The sequence below is a fragment of the Dendrobium catenatum genome, unplaced genomic scaffold (genome assembly GCF_001605985.2).
Source record: "Dendrobium catenatum unplaced genomic scaffold, ASM160598v2 fragScaff_scaffold_72, whole genome shotgun sequence".
Lineage (NCBI taxonomy): Eukaryota > Viridiplantae > Streptophyta > Magnoliopsida > Asparagales > Orchidaceae > Dendrobium > Dendrobium catenatum.
The window spans coordinates 970,521-986,941 of record NW_021318534.1 but is presented as its reverse complement, the minus strand read 5'-3'; the positions used below and the strand labels follow the sequence as shown (position 1 = coordinate 986,941).

At 39.8% G+C, this 16,421-nt stretch overlaps 1 protein-coding gene across 7 annotated transcripts in view; it reads right to left on the bottom strand.

Annotated features, from left to right (window-relative positions):
- The window catches only part of LOC110108496 (protein CHLOROPLAST ENHANCING STRESS TOLERANCE, chloroplastic), a 45,694-nt gene that overhangs the window by 10,387 nt on the left and 18,886 nt on the right, over nucleotides 1-16,421 (bottom strand). For all 7 annotated transcript variants that reach the window (XR_003701158.1, XR_002304469.2, XR_002304470.2 and 4 more), the window contains exons 3-4: nucleotides 14,262-14,375; nucleotides 2,566-2,646 (exon numbers count right to left, since the gene is read on the bottom strand). Coding sequence is in view for 4 of the 7 variants with exons in the window: in XM_028695907.1 (XP_028551740.1) it covers nucleotides 2,566-2,646; nucleotides 14,262-14,375 (195 nt within the window). In the remaining 3 variants the exon portion in view is untranslated. The remainder of the gene's footprint in view (nucleotides 1-2,565; nucleotides 2,647-14,261; nucleotides 14,376-16,421) is intronic.

Genomic DNA, 16,421 nt, shown 5'->3' with positions numbered 1-16,421 from the left:
GGGCTAGTTGGTCTTTTATTTTTCTTGAGTCTTTATACTTGGCTATTTATAGCCTCATGTTCTTTGTTTTGAGCTAATGAATGATTGATTATGAAATATTCTTCTTGCATGAGTTCTTGTGAGAGTTTGAGTGTTTGATGGAGAGAGATCCCTAGGAGAGGGAGATTTGCGCACCACCCACCAACCTTGGAGACGGCCGGGTTCGTGGTTTGTTATCTTGTTTGATTACCTTGACTCTCCCCTCCATCTAAGCCGCCAACCTTCTTCCCCCACCCGAGCCCTCCTCTCCACTCCAAAACCCCTCCCAATCCACTTCCCAAATCCCTAACCCGAGCCCCTATTCCCCCTTCCAATTCCACGGCCAAGCCCCCACCCGAGCCCTCATACCGCCGGCCCTAGCTCCCCTCCTCCATTGTTTTCCCTCGCCTAAATTGGATTGGTATAAGTTTGGGAAGATTTTAGAATTCAAATTCAAACAATTTGAATTTTAGAAACTTTCCTAAATTACCAATTCTATTTTAGGAAAGTTCTTAAATTAAAACTATTTGAAATTCAAATTCAAATTGGATTTAATTGATTACTTTCCTAATCCCAAAATCTAATTTAGGCAAGCATGACACCTAATATTAAATTCCCATCAATACCGCCGGACCCCTTAGTGGTTGGATTAGGAATTTTTTCCTAATACCCAATTCCTCTCTTTGGAAATATTTCCCCTCTCTAATCAGCCGAAATTTTCAAAAGCCCAAGCCTTTATTTACTTTCCAAAACTGAGAGTAGAATTAGGAAATAAATCCCTAATTACCCTCTACATCTCGGGCAGCTCCCTTACTGAATTATTTCCTAAAGCATTGTTTCTATTTGGGAAAAGTTTGGACTTCAACCTGCTGCTGGCCGAATTTTCCCAAGGCCTCACCTTGGGTTGCCTCTCTTCCAAATCCCCTTTCCATCCTCAAATCTTCACTTGAGTTCCCAACCTGAATCCTCCTTCCCCTACCTCTATTTTCTCAAGAGAGAAATCTGAGATTCCTCTCAGGTTTTGGGAACAAAGAAATCTGAAATTGCTCTCAGATTTTGGAGAAGAGATCGGTCTTCCTTCACCCATGAATGGCGGATCCCGAGACTGATTATGGCATAACGTGGGATGAGGACGGGTTCGTCGACATCCTACAATCTACTTTCTTTGACGTGAATCCAAGGATTGATCTCACCGTCGAGGATTACTTGGAGCGCACTTTGATCTACTTGGTAGAAGCCATTGACGAGCACCTCGAAGGCATCGAGTAGAGGATATCCACCGCTCCTTGACGAAGGTTCTTTCTTTCTCCTTTCCTTATATTTCCTAAGTCTAATTTCTCTTAGATTTGTTCACAGTCATGAAGGACGATTCCATAATGCTTATGCTAAAGCTTAGTAAGTGTAGGGTTTGAGTGTGCCTTTATGCCAATTAACTCTTATTGTTAGATTAGGGATTTCCTTAGAACTACTACTTGTCATTGTGTTATTTCTGAATTTATTTTGTCGGCTCCAAATCTTTTGCTACGTAACTTGGCCTAATCGGATGTGATCTCTTATTTGTTTTGAATTGTCGTTTTAAATAGCTATTAGTTTTGTTCTATGTTTATTCTAATCACAAGTTGTGCAAAATCCAAAAAAACTAAAAGCATCTCATACTTAGTCCTGCATCACTAATGCACATGATTAAGCACTAAAATAAGAAGACCGTGGGACCCGCAAGAAAAGCCACATCAATATGGAGAATCGCCGAGTATGATCCCGCTAAAATAGTTGCAGCCTGCAATAGACTGCTATAACAACCTCAAAAGAAGGAAACCACCAAAAATAGCTATAATGATTTTTTTTTTTTTAAATGAATGATCTTCCCCAAACAAACCAAAGAAATAACAATAGAACAAACTCCACTACGCAAACTCCAAAATTCCCTAACAACCACATAATAAGATAGAAATAACATTAGGAATAGGAAAACATCATAGAAATTTAAATAGATAGCCCATCTTAAACAAAAAAAAAAAAATCAAAATACAAAATTCAATAACAAAACTCAAAATGATCAGAGTAACACATATTTTGACGCTGCCTACTCATATGGGGTTAGTGTATAAAGACTTCCCATCGTTTAGCAGAGAAAATTAGAGTCTAGCAATTATCAAGACAACCTGATAGTTTCTCCCAGACACACCCTCAAAAAGAACGAACAGGTCATGAAAAATATCAGCACTTCATGGATCGAAATAAATATATAGTAAAAAAAACTATAATGGATTGCAAATTGTTAAAATTTGATCAATAGGATAACATAAAGTTTCCATAAAAATCAAACATTTTCAAAAACATAATATTATTTTTCTAATTAAATAACTGAAATGGTCCATACATTTTTCAAGGCAACTACAGTACAGTCCACTAAATAGACCAAACTGCTTAAACTTCACATGCCTGGTAATCAATGATATTTCAGCCTTAATAGAATTCTTAAGGTTAATATTAAAAGGAAATAGAAGCCTCAGTATCATTGAAACAAAAATGAAATCACTAGCTTACCTCAAGATCAGGCCAATTAATCATCTCCTCGGCAAGTAATCTCAATGCAACACGATTCTTTGGAATTCTTCCTTCATTGATCTGACAAGCAGTGGCACTTTTATGAATAATTCCAGCTGAATGACTTGGTAAGCAATTATGTTTATTCTTACCATTGTATTTCCAAGAATGAATCTTTGGTCGGTTAAATATTCAAAAAATAATGTAGAATCATGCAAACAACTGGTTTGTTCAGAAGGTGGTGCTCCTTTACAAGTGTAAGGTAGAGATTAGTTTTGTTTGTTTTGATCTAACGGTTCAGTTGTGAGATGAATGTATTGGCTACTCCACTTGCTTGGTTGGCGGCTGTCACTATTATCCCCCCACAATTTGACAGGTCAGGTTGAACCATCAATTTTGACGAGTTGTTGAAACCTGTATGTCGACAATAATTTGGTAAAGATGTCTGCTGGCTGATCCTGAGATGTAATTGGAACAATGCGAATTTTGTTGTCTTGAATGTGATGTCTAAGGAAATGATAGTCGATCTTGGCGAGGGCAACTGCTGAAACATTGTTGCAGTAAAGATCGGGGGTTGATCTATTGAGATTTTGAATTAGCAAAATAGATGCTGAAACCAAATGATGTTGTTAGTAGCAGCTGCAGTGCTCTATATCCGGCCTCGGTTGATGACCTAGCAACAATAGGTTTCTTTTTAACACTCGAAGAGATGAGGGTAGAACAAGGTATGAGCAATAACCAGTGGTGGAGCGGCATGTAGAGGTGTCGCTTGTTCAATCAGAGTTAGAGAAGGAGGTGAGTGTAAGAGAACTTTTGTTAATGGATATGCTGAAGTTAGATGTACCTTTTATGTAACGAAGGTGAATTAGAAGTTGGGAGTGATAAGGTAGTGGGTTGTGCATATATTGGCATAGTTGATTGATCGTAAAAGAGATGTCAGATCGAGTTGTGGTTAGATATTGAAGTGAGCTGCAGAGGTGGCGATAGGTTTCAGGAAAGAAGTGGGCAGTGGTTGTCTTGAGTTGAAGTGGTTATTTTGCAAGAGTAAGATTGGTGATGCAGCGGCAAATCGTAGAGAAGAAAACCGGAAGGGAAGCAATGGAACAGTAGAGTTCCTTGCGATGCTTAGTATTAGCTGTTTTTAAGAAAAAGAGTCTATCTCCTCCTTACCCTCTACAGACATTTAAGCTAACCGAAATAAAAATAGAAAAACAGCTGAAAAGTAAAAAGTATAAGGCATAACCGAAAAAGGTTCTTATCAGAGCAAAAAGAGTAGTGGGCGTCCTCCTAGCTCCTAGTGATCCGCCAGCACAGTGCAGCATAACTGATGACCGCATCAGCTCTCCCCCGGCTCCGAAGAACTCGACTCCGACGAGGTAGTAATAGGTTGTGCATCATCAGGAGGACGGTAATTGTATAAGTCTGCCACATTGAAGGTGGACGCAATACGAACATTATCGGGTAAATCAATAATATATGCATTGTCATTGATCTTGCTAAGTATAGGAAAGGGTCCTATTTTTCGGGGACACAGCTTGGAGTAGGTGCCTGCGGATAACGATCTCGCCGCATCAGAAGCATGACAAGGTCTCCCACGTTGAAGGACTTGAACCGGCGGTGACTATCAACATTTTGCTTGTACTTGTGATTTGCATTCTGTAGATTTTCTTTGACCCGCCTGAGTGTATCTTGAACTTCACCACATGTTTTGCCGGCTAAAGTTTTACTACCTTTAGGTAGAACGGCGAGATCTACTGTTTGATTTGGGATTTTTGTGTACACTACCTGAAAGGGGCAGATTCCCGTCGATCGATTGACGGTAGCGTTATAAGCAAACTCCGCATGACATAGCATTTCTTCCCATTTCCTTTGATTGTCCTGCACCAAGCACCTCAACATATTACCGAGCGTGCGATTAACCACTTCCGTTTGGCCATCGGTTTGTGGATGATAGGCAGAGCTAAGTTTTATATCGGTTTTGAGTCTCTTCCACAACTCACGCCAGAAGTGGCTCACGAATTTCACATCTCGGTCGGACGTGAGACTGCGCGGTACTCCATGTAGACGGACAATTTCCTTAAAGAAGAGTTGTGCAATGTGGACTGCGTCAAAGGTTTTCTTACAAGGGACCAAGTGCGCCATTTTTGAGAAGCAGTCGACCACCACCATGATAGAGTTAGATCCCCTCTTAGTCCGCGGCAAGCCCAGCACGAAATCTAGTGATAAATCTTCCCATATAGAGTCGGGAATAGGAAGAGGAAGATAAAGTCTGATATTTTGAGCCGTCCCCTTAAATCGTTGACAAACGAAACATTTTTCAACAAATCTCGTGACGTCGCGTCGTAAGTGTGGCCAAAAGAAACGAGATTGTAATACTTCTATTGTTTTATCCCTTCCCATGTGGGCGGCCAGACCGCCACAGTGTAGTTCTCGGATCAAATGTTGTCGCCATGAGGAGTCTGGGAAATAGAGACTGTTTCCTTTGAATAAAAACCCCTGTTGCAAGGAGTAATCGAGTTTAGGCTGGCCGGCCTTGCAAGCTTCCCAAATGTCTGCAAAATCCTTGTCCGCGGCATAGAGTTCCTGCAGTATTTGTAGCCCAGTAATCTCCGTTTGCAAACGAATGAGCAATGCAGATCGCCTACTCAATGCATCGGCGACTCTGTTACTTCGCCCCGCCTTATGTTTGATCACAAATGTGAATCTCTGAAAGAAGACTATCCAGCGGGCATGCATTCTATTAACATTTTTTTGGCTGTTAATATATTGCAGGGCTTGATTATCACTACACAGGATGAAATCGCGGTGCAGCAAATAGTGTTCCCACTGTTTCAAGGCGCGGACAACGGCGTACAATTCTTGCTCGTACGCAGACCAATTCTGGCGAGATGCACTCAATTTCTCGCTGAAATATTCCACCGGTTTTCCTTCTTGGGAAAGAACGGCTCCCACTCCTATAGCTGAGGCGTCAGTATCAACTTGGAACGGTTTGTCAAAATCGGGAAAAGCCAAAACTGGTGCCGAACTGAGAGCAATTTTGATCAACTCAAAACTTCGTTGCTGCTCCCGCCCCCATGTGAATTTAGTGGATTTGAGGCAATCGGTGATAGGTGCCGTGATCTCCCCAAAACCTTCGATGAAACGCCGATAATAATTGGCCAAGCCATGGAAACTTCTCACTTCAGTTATGGACTTGGGCACCGGCCAATCCTGTATAGCAGCGATCTTCTGAGGTGCTGTCTTAATACCGTCGGAGGACAGGACAAAACCCAGAAATTGAATCTCAGCTGCAGCAAAAACACACTTATCTAAATTGATAAGCAATTGATGATCTCGGAGGGTCTCAAAGATAGATTTCAGCTGAATAAGATGATCATCAAAAGAGGAGCTAAAAACAAGTATATCATCGAAATATACAACACAGCACTTATCTAAATACGGCTTGAGGACGTCATGCATTAGCCGCATGAATGTGGAGGGGGCGTTACAGAGTCCGAACGGCATCACACGCCATTCGAATAAGCCCTCGACTGTCTTGAAAGCAGTCTTCCATTCGTCTCCTGGCCGAATGTGGATCTGATGGTAGCCGCTCCGGAGGTCTAACTTCGAAAAAACGGTGGCTCCCGCGAGCTTGTCTAGGAGGTCATTGATTCTGGGGATGGGGAATCTGTACTTGACGGTGATGCGGTTGATGGCGCGGCTGTCAATACATAAACGCCATTGCCCATCTTTCTTTGGCACTATAAGCGCCGGCACGGCACAAGGACTGAGGCTAGGTTGGATGAACTGCTTCTGCAACAATTCTTGAACAATCTGACTCAAGATAGTATGCTCCTTAGGACTCAACCGATAATGTGGCAAATTCGGTAACACCGCGCCAGGGACAAATTCAATTTGGTGCTGAAGCGACCGGAGGGGCAGTAAAGGCGGTTGCAATTCAAGAGCAGTCACTTCTTTAAACTCCTGAAGTAAGGCCTGAATAGACTGATGAACCGCGAGACCTTCCTGCATAACCGAATCTTCTACCACAAGTGCTAGCAAGGCATGGGTCTCTTCCTGACTCTTCAAAAGAGTTGGACCAGATACCACTCTAGCCGACAAGAGGCTGTGAGTGGATGTAGATGAAGGAGCGATACCTGAGGGCAATAATTTCAACCATTTACCTTTCCACTCAATAGTATACGTGTTGGCTCGACCGTCATGCATCGCCCCGTTATCGAATTGCCACGGACGTCCCAAAATAAGATGACAAACGTCCATATCTATGACGTCGCACGTGACATGACACAAATAATTTTTACCGATTGAAAACGTCACATTGCAAAGATCAGTTACAGTGAATTCCAAACCCTTCTTAATCCACCCAATTTTATAAGGATTTGTATTTTTGGTGACTTTGAGTTGAAGCGCCTGTACCACCCCACGAGAAATGATATTCTCAGTACACCCGTTGTCGATCACGACATCGCAAACCTTCCCATTGATGGTGCATTTGGAACGAAAAAGGTTGTGGCGTTGATTATTAACTGAAGTCCTTGGGGCAATAAGCAATTTCTGAACCACACAAATCACGGGTTCACCGCTGTCCCCTTCCACCTCTTCGCAAGCCTCGTCAGCCTCCAATTCATTACCCTCCATGTCACCTTCAACGTCCCCTTCCAAGAAATGCGCTTGATGTTGGGAAGGGCATTCATTAGATTTGTGTCCCGGTTGTAAGCATCTTAAACATTTTATGTTGGACGGCTTGGCGTAAGGATTATCTCGGCCTCCTACAACTCTTGGCCGAACAGGAATTTTGTCTTCTCCTGACATCTTTACTTCTGCCGGCTTCACCGGATTTGACCCTGGCGTGAGTTCTTTAGCTTGACTAGCTCCGGCCTTATAATTCGCTGGATACACATCAACGAAGGATCTTCGCACCGCCATGGGTTTAGAAGCTCTTTGCAATTGGGCCTCAGCCTTAAGTGCGTAATTCACTGCTTGAGATAGTGTCCATACTGAATTGAGTTCCAGCTTGTCCCGGATTCCCTCCTTCAACCCGCCGGTATAACGAGCGACGAGTTGATTTTCAGATTCCAACAGATCATTGCGGGCGCTGAGCCTGTGAAATTCCTCCGTGTACTCGCTAACCGAGCGATTCCCCTGCTTGCACTGTTGGTATTGAATGTATAGTAGCTGCTCGAAATCCGTAGGTAAGAACTGCTGCCTTAGTAATTGTTTCATGCGTATCCAACTTCTTACAGCTGTCTTGCCCTCTCGTCGGTGACTTTGGAGCACTTGCATCCACCAAGCGCTCGCTCCTCCCTTTAAGCGGCATGCTACATACTTCACTTGTTTGGCCGGGGGAATGTCCATGTATTCGAAGAAGTTTTCAACCGCCGCTTCCCAATCCAAATAGTTTTCGATATGTAGTCTACCTTCAAAAAAAGGAATATCAAGTTTGATACGCATACCTTCGGGCTCGCCTCTCGTCGGACGTTGTCTTCTCATTCTATCAGCTCTCGGTAACGGATATTCTTCCTCTACATCCGATGGTTCGCCTTCAGAAATGGCTTCAAACTCAGAATCAGTGACTTCGGGACATACCACATGACGCCGTCTAGTAGGAACTTCATCCCTCCGCAATGGTCTTCTAGGTACCGGTATGGTTGCCGGAACTGCCGGGTGAGCTGCTGGATTGGTAGCCACCCTAATTTGTTGCATTTCATCGCGCATCTCGTCCGCGAATCGTGCAAAGTTATTGATGAGCTCCTCCAATTGCTTGGAAGTTTGCTTTTGCGTCTCCCACAACGCCTCCAAGCTCCGATCGCCGTCGGACCTGGGTCGGCTACTCTCCGCCATTGTCGCCGGTACTGGCTCTGATACCAGAATGATGCAGCGGCAAATCGTAGAGAAGAAAATCGGAAGGGAAGCAATGGAACAGTAGAGTTCCTTGCGATGCTTAGTATTAGCTGTTTTTAAGAAAAAGAGTCTATCTCCTCCTTACCCTCTACAGACATTTAAGCTAACCGAAATAAAAATAGAAAAACAGCTGAAAAGTAAAAAGTATAAGGCATAACCGAAAAAGGTTCTTATCAGAGCAAAAAGAGTAGTGAGCGTCCTCCTAGCTCCCAGTGATCCGCCAGCACAGTGCAGCATAACTGATGACCGCATCAATTGGCAATAGAATTGAAGGACGTCACACCAACTTTTTGGACAATAGATAATGCATAGGACTCCTAGGACAAAAATAGAGAGTTGTCGTAATGGTTAATGTGAATGCCAATGAAATGAGCTATAGGACCGAGATATTTCATGGAGAATTTTTGGCAAAAATTTTAAATAAGTTGATGTATGGCAGGTTCACTATTGTCTGTGAGAAGGACATCATCAATGTAAATAAGAGTGTAGATAAGAGTAGGGAATGGCTATACTTTGATTAAATCCAAGTGAGAATATACGAGTGAGGAAGGTATGAAACCACTAATGAGGGCTTGTTTTTAGAAGACATGATGTGGATATTGTTTGTCTTCAAAGCCTCAAGGTTATAACATGTAGACTGTTTCTTGAAGCTGGCAATTGAGGAAGGCGTTGGAGACATCGAGTTGATAATTTTTTTTTTTTTCAAAGCCTATCTAAGAAGAATTTGAATTGATGACATTTTGGGGACGACTAAAATTTTCATTCTAGTCAAATCACATTCTTGGCGATGACCTTGTGCCACAAGACGAGTTTTGTATCGTGACACGAAGCCATCAACATGTCTTTTGATTCAGTAGGTCTACCTGTAGTCGAGGATGATGTGATAGGGGGTAGAATGTACAAGCTGCCAGGTGGTGCAAGAAATTCAGCTGCCATGGCTTGTCTGCAATATTAGTGTTTGTTTGCTTTAGCAAATGAGGAGTGGTCTAGAAGATTTAGTAATAGACAAGGTTTGAGAGAGCCCAATTTGATTATGGTGACCAAGGAGTGACCTGGGGGTGATGGAGTGTGAGGAGCTATATGGCTAGACTCTAGAGGTGGAAAGTATCGGACTAACCAGTGCTAGAAGAGAGATCTAGATTTCTGGGAGTGAGCTGGTGTTTGGATTAACTGGCGGTTGGTAACTATGGATTTGGGAGGAAGTATGTGGAGGTGGAAATTGAGAAGTGGAGTGGGATGTTGGAGTGAGAAGGTACGGGTTGAAGTGGGATCTGGAGTGGGGAAATTGTGAAAGTGTTGTTGCTGATATTGCAATTTTGATTCATCAAACTGGACATGGCAAGAGATGATAATGTGGCTGGTGCAGGGGTTGAGGCATTTGTAGCCTTTGTGGGGGTATCTGAGTAGCCATGAAAGATACAAAGTATGCATTGAGGAACTAATTTGTGTTCATGTGATGGAGGCCGCCATGAAAAAAATGTGCACTCAAAGATACAAAGTTGGGAGTATTGTGGTTTATTTTTAAAAAGAATTTGATATGGTGACTGGTTTTTGGTGATGGGAGAAGGCAAACGATTAATGAGATAAACTGCAGTTACAAAGGTATCTGTCCAGCAATGATATTGGAGATGAACAGCATGTAGGAGAGTTCTGGTAGTTTCAATAATATGCTTGTGTTATGCTCAACTAGTCCATTATGTTCAGGTGTGTAAGGACAACTAGCTTAGCGTAAAATATCATTGGATTGACAGAATGTGCAAAGATTATGATTGATAGAATGTGCAAAGATTGTGATTGATAGAATTTTGTACCAGAATCTATTCTTAGGCATTTTATTTTGTAAGGTATTGATTTTCAATAAATGCATTGAATGTTATGAAGATAGATGTAACTTCAAACTTCAATTGCATAGGAAAGATCCACACATATCAAGAGTAATCATCAATAAAAAGAGAGTAATATTCATAACCTTGAATAGAAGTAATCTAGAAAGGAGACTATACATCAGAGTACAGTAATTCCAATGGTTTACAATTGTGATTACTAGAAGAAGTAAAAGGAACACTCTGGCCGTTTGAGGAATTGCAAGAAGAACAAAATGAAAAAGTTGCATGAATGTTGAGCTGGTTGTTTTATTTGAAGATAATAGCCGCTGCTTTGTGATGTGGATGATCGAGATGGTGATGCCAAAGAAGATTGGATTCCTTGGAGGCAACAAGGATGAAGTAACTAGTTTGTGATGAAGGAAGATGAACGGGGTAGAGAACATTACGAGATGGACCCTTGTGAAGAAGACGGTTCGTCGTCATGTCCTTGATTTTATAATCTGAAGCATCAAAGGAAATCAAAACATTATTTTTAGTGGTGAGGTTAGAGACGAATAGAACATTATGAGATTGTCGGGAACATGAAAAAGTTGACGAAGGTAGAGCTTACGATGAGGGTTAGGTAGCAATCTGTTGCTAGCCTAAGAAATTGGAACGGAGCCTCTGTTGCCGACGATGATTTGTGGGTTGAAGTAGATTGTCAATGTGTGGAGTAAGATGAGATGAAGCACCAGAGTAAATAAACTATTATGTGGGGTTAAGAAGAAAAGGTAGCCAACACTGCTTTTTTAGGATGCAAAGAAGGTGTGGGGTGTAGTTGATGTTCAGGCGATGCCAACAGTTGATCGCAAAGTTACCACATTTATCACAAATTTGAAAAATCAGAGGAGTTGCAAATGGACACCCTCCTCTTGTGTTGAGGAAGTCACTGGATGAAAGATCTAGAGAAAACTGATTGCAGCTACGAGAAGGTCTTCCACGAGTTATGTAGAGTGCAGAATGAGGATTGGGAGATGGTTGTTCTTGGCGGATTCATTTGCAATATTTATTTCTTCACTAAAAGGAAAGGAGCATAGGTCTTTGAGGTTGATTGGTGTGAGTTTTACTCTGATGGATTGATGCGGACATCGGTACGAAGATTTGGCGAATCTATCATAGGAGGCGTCGTAAATTGACGGCTATAATTTAAATCTTCAATTATGAGTTATTTTTTTGAATTTTAGTTTTTTATTTGATGTATTTCCTGTTTTACCCCTAGGTTTATGTGAGTGTTGTGGCCCAAGGGGAAAATTTTGTGTTTTGGACTTTTCTTATGTCGTGGCCTATATATATAGCCTTAAGCTATTGTAATAGGGATGGATTATTCATATTAAAATTTGTGTTCAACACTTGTGTTCTTGTGAAGATGACGATAGTGAGATTCCTATGGGAAGGAATCGGAGTTTCACCAGTCGCAGGATGGGTCCGGGCTCGTGACTTGAAGTCCCTTGGAGAAGGGCAAAGCATCACCCGTCAATCTTTGGAAGAGTCAAAGGCTCGCGGTTTTTATCTTCTATCTTTGTTTTTGTGTCGTTCCTTCTTATTGCTCCTCGTAGTAATATCTTAGTCTTTATTTTCATCCTCTTCACCGTTCCCCTCCTTCCGGCCATCCCCACCACCAACCACACCCGTCCAAACCGCCGGCCATGGCTCCCTAGCCGCTGGCCTCACCTTTCCCCCTTCCTTCTTGAGTTTCCTAATTTGGGGTGAATGACATTTGGACTTAATTTGAAATTCAAAATTTATTTCCTAATTTAAGTTCGCCTATTTTAGGAAAGTATTTAATGTAAATCAATTTGAATTTGAAACTCAAATTGGATTTATTTCATTACTTTCCTAATTCCTAAAATTAAGTTTAGAAGCCCTCAATCACAACATTCAATGCTCCCCTTATTCATGCAAGCCGTCGGCCCCTTTATGAGCCAATTAGGAGTTATTTCCTAATTGCTACATAACTACTCTTTGAAAAAGTTTCCATTTTTAAATCCTATTTGAATTTCAAATTCAAAAAGGATTTAATTATTTCTTTCCTTAATTCCTTAACATTAATCAAATTCTATTAATTCCTTCTTAATTTAAATTCATTTGAATTCTAAATTCAATTGAATTTTAAATTCAAATATGAGAGCTTTAAATCACCTCATTAAACCCCTCTTTCCCTACACAAGCAGCCGGCCCCCTCATGGGATTAAAATTAAATTAGTTTCCTAATGCTACCTCCTTTTCTTGGAAACAATTCAAGCTTTTCTCTGAGCCAATTCTCCAAGAGGTAACGTCAATTCTGTCCACTTATTTTCACCTCCTGAATTGGAAATAATTCCAAAATCTGGCCACAATTCAGCCGCCGCCTCCTTAATTGTTTTGCTTGGTATTATTTCGAATTTCCTCAAGAAACAAATCCACCGCCTACTCCTTACACAGCCGCCCCCCTCTCCTTTATTAAACTGCTTTGAAACCCATCCGTAAGTGCAGCTTATTTCTTTGGAAAGTTTTCCAAATCCTGATTGCTGCTGTTGTTTGAATTCCCTCAGCTTCCTGCTGTTGGCCGAAACATTCAAAGCCCCACCTCCCCCAAGAAGCATTGAATTCTCACAGGTTTTTGGGAAACAAAAGCTGAAATTGTTCACAAATTTTGGAGCTTGCAACCTCTCTCCTACCAAGAGAAAATCTGAGATCTTCTCAGGTTTTGGGCAAAGAAATCAAAATTTACTTCAGATTTTGGAGAAGAGATTCTCTCCCTTGCAAAGCCCTCCTACCCGTTCTACATCATGGATGTTTTAAAGGCTTGGGATTGAGGTGGAAGACCGTTGAGGGTGTAAGGAATAATGTCTTCAGGATCTATAGTGGAACCAACAGCTGATATGTTGTCCACAAGCATTTTGATGTCATTAAGATATTGAGTCACAGATGAGGTCTTTATGGAGAAGTTGTGAAGTCCTTTCTTGAGCTGAATGGTGCGGGATATATTGGGGATTGGAGACAACATTCTATCGTAGACCATATATCGCAATCGGAAGATGTAGCACATAGGGAAGTACAACTACAGTAAAGTGTCGAGCAAAGAGCCGCAACTAGATTGTGATCAATGAGGATCCATTGATTGTAGGCGGGATTAGGATTGGAGGGATTTTCGGAGGCGTGCAAAAGTTTGGGTGAGTTTTGGAGGTACATCGAGGAAGTCGGAGAAAGCCATTGGCACTAAAAGGTTTGAGAACTTGGGATTTCCATAATAATTGTCATTTGAAAGTTGAGTGGGAACAATAATTTTGATATCAGAGATAACAAATTTGAGCGACAGTGGAATGTGGGGTTTAGAATTTTTGTCACCTAGCTGAGACAAGAATGATTGGTCCATATTTGTGAGCTGTTGCTGTTAGGTAGTAGCTCTGATGCCATCAAGAAACTTGAATTCTATTGCTGAAATCTTAGGAAGATGATAGTATTACAGCAAACAGTTACTTAGGAAATATCAGAGACGACTCATTAATTTGAGCAGTGAAAATTCATAATGTATTTCTGTATGAGTGTATATATAAAGCTAGTTACAAAGTAAAGTGCTACATTTGTTCAGAAAAAGGTGCTGCTCCTTTACAAGAGTAAGGTAGAGATTAGTTTTGTTTGTTTTGATCAAATGGTTCAGTTGTGAGGTGAATGTATTGACTGCTCCACTTGATTGGTAGAGGTGGCTGTCGCTATTAATAAGAGAGACAAGGAAGGGAAAAGAGTAAGAACTGAGCAAGTAAAGAGTTAATGATTCAAGGGATTTCCATATGGTTGGAGTAATCAGTCGGCCATGTTGACAGCAATATATGCGTTGGTCATTTCTCAAAACATTATTGTATAATGGTTTATAACAGAAACCATCGATAGAAGGGCAGCTTAATCAAGAAAGAATAAAACTAATGCATCTGTTGGCACTGAAGAACATACATCTTCCAAAGCAGAAGCCAAGTCATCCCTAGTAACCTCATCAAGGTCTGCAATACCAAGCAATCTCTTCCGTTCTATATCTCTAGGATCCTCAATCATTATTGTCAATTTAACCTGAAAAATTATAGACAGAGGGGTAAGAAGATAGCAACTGCATGGACCAATATAAAGTTTCTCTATAACTAATAAGCAAATTGCATGGGCAGAAGGTAAAGTTAGAAACTCTGAAGCCATGTTCCCCTCAACAAAAAATACCACGAACTGTACAAAATTACTGTTAGAATTCTCAAGTAGAAAAAAGAACCAAGAACCTTCTTAGAGTTATAATACTGCACAATATTCATACATATACAAGAGAATCAACGTATTGAGCTACATGGTTAAGTTTGGATGATTGGCCAGCATAATAAAGAAGGCATCTTTATGATAATCAAAATCTAGTGTAGCTTTATCATGAACAATAAAGGAAATAAGAATACAGGACGATCAGAATGTAATAATCATATTTTTATCTAGTCAAATAATATTTCAAGAGTCATTATAAGTCATATTTGCAAATCGTCTTCGTCATAGTATAGATACTATTGTATTTTAATTATAATAAAGTTCTCCTAATTTTAGGGATAGTGTAGAAAATTAATATTAGCCGGAAAGTGGGGATTGTGAAACCATTAGGTGTTCGTTTTGCAAATAGATTTCACCAAATCATTTTAGATATGCTAGATTATTTTATAAATATTTTTCTATAATTTTTGGAGCTCTCGATTTGAAAATATAAAAGAACTTTATATTAAAAACTAAACAATTATCATAATTACCAAAGTACACTATATTATTTTATTAAAAAATATAAATCCATTTATATAACTTATCCAAATGTCATTTCACTCATTTCGTTTTTAACAGAGAGTAAAAAACCAAAAAATCAAAAAGAAGAGAGGAGAGAGAAAAAAGAACCTAGGATTTGGATGTTGTAAAGCGATTTTTGCCTGTTGGCCATGTTGGAAAAATTGTTCGCTCGATGTAGGATATCATTACCTTGCCTCTGATTTTAATGGTTTTGTGTATTTTGTATTTAATGAATTTTAATTTGGTCATAATGTACAAAAATTACGATATCTTAATTTTTAGCAAACTTTCACCATATAACTTTTGGTATATGATAGATATCATCAATATGAGCATTTTGACTGGAATATATTAAATTTTCATAAGATATTTTTGTTTTTGGGTAAATATTTTAATTTGGGCGATTTGAATAAATTTAAAAATTTGAGAAATAATTGTTAAAATCTTTTTATATGCATATATGACATTTATACTTGTTATAATATAGTTATTGTGGATACATGCATATGAAAAATAGAACATTACATTTTCTTATGAATTTTATTAATTTTGGTTTATATGCAAATTTTACATGTATTAAGATGATACATTGAACTGAGCATTGAGTGTGTTATTAGATGTTTATTATGTTATATATATGTTATGAAATGTGTGTATGCAAGAAAAGTTAACCATAAATAATTAACATGTTCATGTTGGTTGGAGACATATTAACTTATACAAGAGGATGGGCTGACGAGCTTTCCTTTCAAATAAGATTTGTGGTATAATCTTAAATGATATGAAAATACTAAATAGAGACATAAGGAGACGGTTTGATATGATATAATATGACAATGTGCAGAAAATGATGACTTCTGATATGAAAGCTACCTGACATAAATGACTTTTGATATGACTCATTACTAAAAATAGGATTGGATTCAGGAAAAACACCACAGATAGTTGGATGTATTTTTTTGCTTACAGTACTTGCATATGCATATGACAGAAATAGGGGTGTAAACGAGTCGAGTTAAGACCCTTATCGAGCTCGGCTTGTTAGATGGAAAGCGAGCTCGAGTCGAGCTCGAACTCTAGCTCGTCTCACTGTAAACGAGCTCGAGCCGGCTCGCCAGCCATTGGCTGGAATTTTTAAATTTATGCGGGATTTTTAAAAAATTTAAAACTTAGGCGAAATTTTTAAAATTTAAGCGGGATTTTTAAAACCTACACGAAATTTAAAAAAAATGAAATGTTTTAACATTTAAATAAATTTTAGGTGATTATTATTATTATTATTATTATTATTATTATTATTATTATTATTAT